Source organism: Mastomys coucha, chromosome X (assembly GCF_008632895.1).
Source record: "Mastomys coucha isolate ucsf_1 chromosome X, UCSF_Mcou_1, whole genome shotgun sequence".
NCBI lineage: Eukaryota > Metazoa > Chordata > Mammalia > Rodentia > Muridae > Mastomys > Mastomys coucha.
In genome coordinates this window covers 60,071,935-60,082,404 of record NC_045030.1, presented here as the reverse complement: position 1 = coordinate 60,082,404, position 10,470 = coordinate 60,071,935, and the positions used below count along the sequence as shown (strand labels likewise).

The 10,470-nt window shown below is 41.1% G+C and overlaps 1 protein-coding gene across 1 annotated transcript in view; it reads right to left on the bottom strand.

Annotated features, from left to right (window-relative positions):
* Nucleotides 1-3,571: 3,571 nt before the first annotated feature.
* Nucleotides 3,572-10,470, bottom strand: part of Znf449 (zinc finger protein 449) — a 20,920-nt gene continuing 14,021 nt past the window's right edge. Inside the window, exons 4-5 of the mRNA XM_031360686.1 lie at nt 6,688-6,801; nt 3,572-6,504 (exon numbers count right to left, since the gene is read on the bottom strand). Coding sequence (XP_031216546.1) covers nt 5,621-6,504; nt 6,688-6,801 — 998 coding nt within the window. The 3' untranslated portion in view covers nt 3,572-5,620. The remainder of the gene's footprint in view (nt 6,505-6,687; nt 6,802-10,470) is intronic.

The window sequence follows — 10,470 nt, the reverse complement described above, 5'->3', positions numbered from 1 at the left end:
AATCAGGATGTAAAATAGATAAATAAATGAATTAATGGAAAATATGCAAAAAAAAGAGAAAGAAAAGTGAAGGAATTGGGTTAAGAAGTACAGATGTCCTTTTCTCTTCCCCTGGTGTGTGTGTGTGTGTGTGTGCGTGTGTGTGTGTGTCTGCATCTGCTTGCCTGTATGTCTGTGTCTGCATGTGTGTGCCTGTATGTCTGTGTATGTGTCTGTGTGTATCTGTATGTCTGTGTGTGTCTGTGTGTGTGTGTCTGTATGTGTGTGTCTGTATGTCTGTGTGTCTGTGTGTATATCTGTGTGTGTCTCTGTGTGTGTCCGTGTATCTGTGTGTGTGTGTCTCTGTGTCTGCGAGTGTGTGCCTGTATGTCTGTGTATGTGTCTCTCTGTGTGTATATGTGTGTGCCTGTGTGCATGTCTGTGTGTCTCTGAGTGTGTGTATGTGTGTGCCTATATGTGTGTGCCTGTATGTCTGTATGTGTGTCTGTATGTCTGTGTGTTATGACGGTGTGTCTGTGTGTGTCTGTGTGTGTCTATGTGTGTGTGTGTGCATGTGTATCTGCGTGTGTGTATGTCTGTGTGTATGTCTTTGTGTGTGCTTGTGTGTATGACGGTGTGTCTGTGTGTGTCTCTGTGTGTCTCTGTGTGTGTGTCTGCATGTGTATCTACGTGTATGTCTGTGTGTATGTCTTTGTGTGTGCCTGTGTATCTCTGTATCTGTATTTATGTCTGTGTGTGTGTGTGTGTGTACTTGTATATTTCTGTGTGTGTCTGCATGTGTGTGCCTCTATGTCTTTGTGTCTATTTGTCTGTATGTCTATGTGTGTCTGCCTGTATGTCTTTGTGTGTCTGCATGTGTGTGCCTGTATGTCTTTGTGTGTGTCTGTTTGTCTGTATGTCTGTGTGTGTCTGCCTGTATGTCTTTGTGTGTGTCTGTTTGTCTGTATGTCTGTGTCTGCATGTGTGTGCCTGTGTGTCTGTGTATCTCTGTGTATTGTGTTTGTGTGTATGTGTGCCTCTGTGCATGCATTTCTGTGTGTGTCTGTATGACTATGTCTGTGTGTGTGCGTGTGTGTGTGTCCATGTAAATAGCATTTTAGGATGAGAGACTCCAACTTTCCCAGGATGAGTTGTGTCTGGAGGCAATGCCAATGTATCCCTTCAGTCCAGGTCAAGACGAAGGACCTTGATTTCTTCTCCTTTTACAATTACATAGGAAGGGAATCTAAGGGAGAATAAAGAGATAAAAATATGTAGACTGTAGTTTTAAAATATGAATAGATAGGACCCTCTTAGGGTTAAGGTATGTTGCAATTGTCAGAAAGAGCTTCAAAAGGTAACCTATACTGTCTCACCGACCAGAGAAGGAAATCTAGCCCCTCACAGAAACTGAAGTGGTTAAGTACCTCAACTGGGGACTGAGAAAACAGATTATCAAGGCTGAAAGATTGAGTTCCCTTCCCCTCCCATTACACGGATGCTACAGCTGACTACAGATGGTGATGGGCTGAAGGAGGGCAGGCAGGCCCTGACCAAGGGAAAGGACTGCAGCTTGTGCAGTTTCCTGGAAGAGCCCAGCACCGGCGCCCTTCAGAATGCTATGGGCACTGCAGTGCAAGGGGGGCAGTATGAAGCGCTTCTTCTGCCATCTTTAGTGAGTCGCCAGGGGCCTGACTTCACTATTGTAGTCCTTGGATGAACAAACTTGGCATGCAAGGAAGCAAGCCCTGCTGATTCAGGAGGAAAGCTGTGGGAAACCTTAAAGGGACTCCTGTGTGTTCTGTCTGCTCTCAGGAGAGGCAAGGATCTTGGGGTGAATATTCTGAGCCTGTCTCGAGGAAACAATGCTACATGTAGTTGGCTTGACCTCCTGTTTACTCAGACAGTATTCAAAGTGTAATATATAATTTCATAGGACATTAAAATATTTTCCCCTTAACAAGGGAAGGTGACATTCACGGAGACAGAATTAAGAAACAACCAAATCTCTATGTTCGTGTTCTGTCACAAGAAAGATGATAAAGACAGTAAAGCAGTGGAGGGAGAGGCCAGGACTCTAAATATTATGTCCATAAATGACATCCCTATATTCTATAGCTTTTAGGATGCTTACCAAATTTTATAAATTCAAGTCTTTTAAAAATGATGCTTAGGGCTGGAGAGATGACTCAGTGGTTAAGAGCACCGACTGCTCTTCCAAAGGTCCTGAGTTCAAATCTCAGCAACTACATGGTAGCTCACAACCATCTGTAATAGGATCTGATGCCCTCTTCTGGTGTATAATAATAATAATAATAATAACAACAACAACAACAATAATAATAATAAATAAAATCTTCTTAAAAATTATGTTTAAGTTGGGCATGGTGGCACACATTTTATTATTTTTTTATTATTTTTTATTTTTATTTTTGTTTTTTTGAGACAGGGTTTCTCTGTATAGCCCTGGCCATCCTGGAACTCACTCTGTAGACCAGGCTGGCCTTGAACTCAGAAATCCGCCTGTCTCTGCCTCCCAAGTGCTGGGATTAAAGGCATGCACCACCACTTTAACCCCAGCATTTAGGAGGCAGAGACAAGTGAATCTCTGAGTTTGAAGTCAGCCTGGTCTACAGAGCGAGTTCCAGGACAGCCAGGGCTATACAGTGAAATGCTGTCTTGAGAAAAACAAACAAACAAAAAGAGGTTTTAAATTAGCAATAGAATGAAACCTATTTTTCAATTACAATATAGCAAAACCAAAAATTAAAAATGAAAATGGCAAAAATAAAACTGAAAATGGCTAAAAAGGGGAAATCAAATGAAAACTATAACAATTTTATAATCAAGAAAATTATATATAAAAATTATAGACTGTGATCAAAACCACAATTATGAGAAAAATCTACAAACTCATTTTTATTATTACACTAAAAAGAAATAAAGTAAAATATGTCAGATATTTATTAATGCTGACACTATGTAGGACCTGAACAAAATATATTTCACTTAATCTTTCTGATACTTATGAGGTGAGCCCTGATTATTATCCTTTATGATAGGAGGTAAGTCCTGTATATGCCCTAATTAGGCATATGTATGTGATGTACTAACAATGTAACGTGCATCCAATAATTATTTCATATGCTTTTTGATTTAATGCCATGAGTGGTTATTAATGGTTATTATTCTATACAGAGCACATTAAGTAACAAAGGGCTGAATATAAGATGCTTTCTAAGCTGTGCAGTGGTAGCCCACGCCTTTAATCCCAGCACTCGAGAGGCAGAGGCAGGTGGATTTCTGAGTTCGAGGCCAGCCTAGTCTACAGAATGAGTTCCAGGACAGCCAAGGCTACACAGAGAAACCCTGTCTTGAAAAAAAAAATAGATAGATAGATAGATAGATAGATAGATAGATAGATAGATAGATAGATAGATAGATAGCTGTTTTCTACCCTGTAGCACTATGGTCGCAGTCTGAAAAGTGATTCCAACTTGGGGTGGCCATATAGATGTCTATCGGGGTACTTTGTTGTCATGCTTAGGGAAGCAGCTCTAAGTTGTCCAAATAATTATTTAATGCAAAAGAATCGGAAAGAGCATAATACATTTCCACTTTATTAAAATCGTGTATAAATACAGAGCAGTCGGGCACATCCATTCTAAGGCACTGTTCTGGTTTGAATGCAATTCCACAAGAGAGAAAGAGAAGCCATTACATTCTGTACTTTTAATCTCTACATTCAGACTCCTCCCATGTTACTGGGGTATAATTTTAATCCCAGAATTATTAGCAGCATCATACAGGGACCTGGATGCCAAGAAAAAAGACACATCCTGGCTCTGGCACTTTATATGATTTGGCACTTAGTCACAAGCTCTCTCTTGTATTGTTCTCCATTTGTTTCCCAACTCCTGTTTACGTAGAGATATTATAAAGTCTTTATGAGCCTTACATATGAATTATGTTTTGTACTAGCTTCCATTAAGACTAGGACAGGACAACTTAGGCACATAATACATACCCGCCGAATATTTATAGATCACTCCTAAGAACTTCCTTAGTTCTACTTTAAAGATGACTGTGTATCTTCATAAAGGGAATATACTTGAATTTCCCATTTCTTGTATCTAATAACAAGGACTAAGCTCAATGAAGATTTTCACATATCAATAGTTTTAATTGATAATGAGATTTTTCTCCCTTACTATGAGATTTGAGTTGTTACTATGATTACATGAGAACACTTATATAAGTACCAACTCTTTCTGTGTATGTGTGTGTGTGTGTGTGTGTGTGAGGTTATAACTAAAATTCAAAAGGTTAAGAATCACTACATAATTCATAAATTATGTGAATTAGTGATCTTTACCTCCTTAAAATGATGTGAGTATATGTCTAAATATAATTAAAACTCAGAGGCTACAAATCACTAAGTAACCCACAAATTCTATGACTTAGTGATTTTAACATCCTTGAAATGATGTGTGTATAATACAAAATATGTATATTTTCAAATATTTTTTTTCATAAAATCATTGAAACTAGAAATAACTAGGTTTAGAGCGACAGGACTACACTGAGAGCTATAGACATACTTGTTTAAGGCAGTGTGTCCCAGGGGATACTTGCAGAATACTATTGCAAGTTCTTACTATGTGGACATGACAAATGTTCCAGGGTCAAATAAGTTTGGAAAGCATTGAGCTACAGGAGGTGCCTCCTTCTAAACTAGGACCTTTCCAGGAGCCTCACATGCCAATGAGCATCATGATTCCAGGAAGGACAAACAGCTAAGCAATTCCCAAAATTATTTGCAGAACATCGTGCAGAACAAAGTATTCTATGACACGTACTTAGAAAAACACTGACATAGAGAATGGATAAAATTTCAGAAGCACTGAAATAAAACCAGAGACAATCCCGAAGCAGGATGAAAATCCATGCAGACTTGTTCTTCGGTCCATCTAAATACAGTCAGATTCTACTTGTACAACATCAACTGCAATTTACTTCTGCTAGACCTAGCATACAGTTACAAAGGGAACACGTCACTCTAGTCACCACACTCTAATCACCATCACCACACACGGCTGACTAAGCAGACCAGCAAACTCCACACAACTCCAAACTTAACATCCCCAATTTCTCTCAGCATAAAACTGTAAGTGGAAACAAGCCTGTCTGTTAGGCCAGTGACATCCTCGTCACCTAATCCCCCTGAAACAAGTTTTTAATGTGTTGACAAAATTCACTGCCTCATTTATATACTGGCTGCTTTCATAATTACACAGGAAAATAAGTGTGGTAGGACTGTAAGCGACAAGAGGACTCCTCCGTTAATTGGTTCTACCTATAAACGAGTGCCTCTGTTTCTACACTTTGTGCTTATGCTTACATGGTTGGCCTTGGAACCAAACATTTCTACTGCCATATACAACAGAAAAAGACACAAGATATTAAGTTCAGAGGACACGCTAGAACTCATACACCTTGAAAGATGGTTTTTACAAATAGTACCCCTCAAAGCTGCACTTACAAGTTCAGACAAAAGGCTTCTAAGACCAACAGCTACTGCAGCCTACACAGTTTCTGAGCTAGTGTTAACGTTGATAGAACCTGGTTCCCTTAATGGTTCTTAAAGAAGTCCTCTAAAGTGTGTGACCTGGTGCATAATAAGGCCTGCTCTCTGCCTGAAGCTTTTAGAACAATGAGTACACTTGTATGGCTTTTCCCCTGTATGGATTCTTAAATGAATTACAAGGCTTGGTCTCTGTCTAAAGCTTTTCCCACAATAACTACATTTAAAAGGTCTCTCTTCCGTGTGTGTTCTCTGGTGCAAAGTAAGTGCCGTCAGGCGACTAAAACTTTTCCCACAATTATGACATCTATGAGGCTTTTCACCTGTATGAGTTTTTAGATGTCTTTTAAGACTCGATCCATGACAAAAGGTTTTTCCACACTCAAGACATTTATATGTTTCTTCTTCAGAATGGGTTCTCTGGTGCCCGAGAAGGTGTGAGCGCCTAGTGAATCGCTTTTTACATACAGTGCATTCGTAGGGTCTTTCTCCTGTGTGAAGTCGTTGGTGTCTGTAAAGGTCGGAGCTGCGCAGGAACCTTTTCCCGCATTCGGGGCATTTGTGAGGTTCTTCTCCTGAATGAATTCGCTGGTGCCCGGTAAGTTGTGACTTCCGAGCGAAACATTTGCCACACTGGAGACATCGGTGAGGCTTGTCCCCAGGACTCTTTTTCTTTGGAGGCTTCTGGTTGAGAGGTTCTTCCAGGTTGGGGCTGTCAGGTGTCTCTCCTAGAGTGGGGTTCTGAGGATCTACAAGTTTTGTTAAGTCTGTCTGTAAATCCTCAGGGGATGTTTCCCATTGACTTTCTAACTGCACATAGTCTTTCTGCATAATGGGACCGTGGAGAGCATTCCCTTCTAAAGTTACAACAAATGGGTACAAATTTTCCAGTTTTTTCTCTTTTGAAGGATCTTCTTCATTTTCTATTCCCATCTCAAAACCTGAGAAGAAACGGAGACTGAAGATGTCATTGTGTGGGGGTAAGAAGTGAAGGATACCAGTAGTAAGCATAGAAACGCCTGAGCACGGCTCCGAGCTCCGCCTGAGCGCGGCTCTGAGCTCCGCCTTTGGTTACTGTTGATTCTTTCCCACCTTCTCAAGAATAAACATGAATCACTACTTACCCATCTTGGAATCAAGTAATTGTTTCATTTCTTTGGGATCCTCTAAGTCTTTTACCCACGGCTCTTCTCTATGATCCAATGGGAAGTTCATGTCAAGCTTTGGTAACTGATAACCTGGTCATAGAAGCAAAAGCGAAGAAGCATGACAATGTGGTTCACCAGGGGTTCTAGAATACAGGCTAACTGCATGGATACATGCCTCCTTCCTCCTCATTCCTCTTCCTTCATCTGAAGAGTCATTTCTCAAAGAGAAGAACGAAGCAGCAATGGAGAAGGTCATCCTTCTGCACTTTCAGGTGCGTGAATCAATGTGTGCCAAAGCAATGCACTAAGCTGGTTCTGTTAACCAAGCATTTATTTATGCTAGAGCTAAAACATGAAGCAGAGCTTTAGAAAATGTTCGTATACTAAAAGCTGGGAAATACTGCTATTGATTGCTTAAAGAAGCCCAGTCTAAACATATGTATCAAAGAAGAGTGGTATAAACATATGTCAAGAAGAGTGGTGTAAGCATTCATATCATAGAAGACTGGTATAAACATACATGTTAAAGAACAGTAGTGCAAACATACACGTCAAAGAAGACTAGTGTAAACATACATGTCAAAGAATAGTGTAAATATATGCATCAAAGAAGAGTAGTATAAACACGTGTCAAACAAGAGTGATGTAAACACACGTGTTAAAAAATTGTTTACTGGAATAAGTTCACTTGACCCTTCTTAGAAACATTTTCATTTTATTGAACTCAGTTGGCAGCAGCGAAAAGTAGTTTTTATATATCAGCAGAAGTCCAGATAGGGCACTTGAAAACCAACCCAAATTAACTGCCAGGTGTGTCTCTGTGTGAGACCTAAGTACAACCACGTAAGTTCTATGACTTGCTTTCCCTTCATATCCAGCCTTCTTATTTTTTTCTGCTTTTTCCTCTCCATCCTCATTGCTGGTCACATATACTACTCTATAGTAAGATATGGTCTGGAAAGGTCAACCTGAGATAACAAATGGGCTGATGGTTAGATATTAGAATTATTAAAGTGGCACACATAAGCAAATACTAGTTCAAAGAAAAATTATATTTTAGATTAAGATATGAGAAATAGAAATTCCTTGTCTAACAGAAGGCACTGTTTCAATAATCTATTTCAATTTTAAGACTAAGAAATGAGAGATAGAATTCATATGGCTTTCTGTGCTGGGTGTCATGGTACATGCTGTAATTCTACACTGAGATGGGACAGTTGCAAATTCCACCCCTACCTTGGTTACAGAGTGACACCCTGCCTCAAAAAGAAGAAAAATACACTTCATACTTCTCTATTTGATCTTTGTTTGGATTTCAAAGTTAAGATGAGGTGAGGAGTAATATGGACTAGATCAAATAAACTTGAGGGTCACAGCTCAGAAGCAAGCAGCTGGAGGAAACAAGAGGAGGAAAGGAAAAGTTGGATGAGGTTAACAACCTGAGCAGTACAAGACTGATTCAGATTAGAGCCACCCGATAATCACCGAGGTTTCCTGGGGATGGGATTGACAGAGCTAGAGAGGAACTAACTACCCTTTGACATAGCTGGTGGCAGGAAGGCACTGATGTTAGCGGTGAAAAGACAGAGATGCGAGAAAATGTAGACCCTTCTGGAGAGTAGAACAGAGGACCAGAAATAACACCCTTGAACATGGTAATGGCACAGCAGAGAGTGCGGACTGAAGCGGAGAAAAGGAGAGACTCAGAAAACATACTCTTCTGCAGTATGCAAAAGCACAGCTGCTGGGGTGGGGGCTCCCTACAGTCTATGGGGGTGACCTTAGCTGAGAGGGATAGCAGTGGGGATATGAGACCTGAAGGGGCCACTCCTGTGGCCAGGCAGGAGCCCAAAGTGGAGGAATGAGGACACCAACCTACCCACAAGACTTTCAACCCAAAATGTATCCTATCTACAAGAAATGCAGGGACGAAGACAGAGCAGAGACTGAGGGAACGACCAACCAATACTCTGAGGCCCATCCCATGGATAATCACCAATCCCTGACATTATTTATGACACCCTGTTGTGCTTGCAGACAGGAGCCTACCATAACTGTCCTCTGAGAGGCTCCACCCAGCAGCTGACTGAAACAGATGCAGATACCCACAGCCAAACAGTGGAAGGAGCTCAAGAAGTCATATAGAAGGGTTGGGGAAAGGACTGAGGCCCTGGAGGGGATAGGAACTCCACAGGAAGACCAATACAGTCAACTAACCTGGACCATCGGGGCTGTCAGAGACTGACCCACCAACCAAAGAACATACACAGGCTGGACCTAGGCCTCCCCGTACATATGTAGCAGATGTGCAGCTTCACCTTCATGTGGGTGCCCCAATAACTAGAGCACAGAATGTCCCTAAAGCTTTTACGTGTCTGAGGTATCTGTTCCCCAACAGGGTCGCCCTGTTTGTCCTCAGTGGGAGAGGATGTGCCGAACCATGCAGAGACTTGATGTACGAGGGGGTTACCCAGGGGACCCCCACCTTCTCAGAGGAGAAGCAGAGGAGAGAGGGGAGGGACTCTATGAAGGTTGACTGGGAGGGAGGGGCAGCATTTGGGATGTAAAAAAAAAATAGCAAAAGTGGGGCTGGAGAGATGGCGCAGCCATTAAAGTCTAGGCACACAACCAAAAATATAAGACAAAGTCATTAATTAACGTACAGCCTAGCCAGACAGTGGTGGCGCTCACCTTTAATCCTAGCACGTGGGAGGCAGAGGCAGGTGGATTTCTGAGTTCGATGCCTGCCTGGGCTACAGAGTGAGTTCCAGGACAGCCAGGGCTACACAGAGAAATCCATTCTAGGGGGAAAAAAAAGGAAAGAAAAGAAAGTGTTTGGGGCTGGTGAGATGGTTCAGTGGTTAAGAGCACCGACTGTTCTTCCGAAGGTGCTGAGTTCAAATCCCAGCAACCACATGGTGGCTCACAACCACCCGTAATGAGATCTGACGCCTTCTTCTGGTGCGTCTGAAGACAGCTACCATGTACTTAAATATAACAATAAATAGATGTCAAAAAAAAATTAAAAAAAAAAGATGTGTTTCTTTTTTGTTTTTTGTTTTTGTTTGTTTGTTTTAAAGTAGAGCCTAGATGTGAAACATGAAACTTGCATAGCACACTGGCATTGGGCAAGGTTCTATTTCCCACTGCATCATTATGGTACAGTACTGGAATGCCATCTTAAGGGCTTATCTGAAATGCTTCAGGATTCAAATATATCTGCATTATTATTATTATTACTATTATCCAGAAACCCACAGTAAAACCCACAAACCAATCTATAAAGTGTTGGACCAAACACCAATCATCTGGCTACTGGCAAAGACTTATCCCAAACCACTGAAAGCTCGATGCTCTGTCCTTTCTAACTACTCCTAAAATACAGCACTTGAATTCTTAGCCAGAGCAACAAGGCAGAAGGAAGAAATAAAAGTGCAACAAACAGAAAAGGATGGAGCCAGAGTACCCTATTTTCAGGTATGTTCTTATATTTAAGACCCAAAGAGAGAAGAATCTACGATCTGCTACAAGTTCAGCAAAGCAGCAGGATACAAAATCAACAAACAAAACGAACAAGAGCCAGTGGCTTTTAAAAAATAAAACAGTACTGAACTTGAAAAAGAAATCAGAAAAACAATGCCATCAACTATACCATCAAAAAAAATAGTAGGAATAGGGGCTGGAGAGATGGCATTGCTCTCTGGCAGCACGCAGATGCTTGTAACTCTAGGTTGGGGGAATATGATGCCTTCTTCTGGC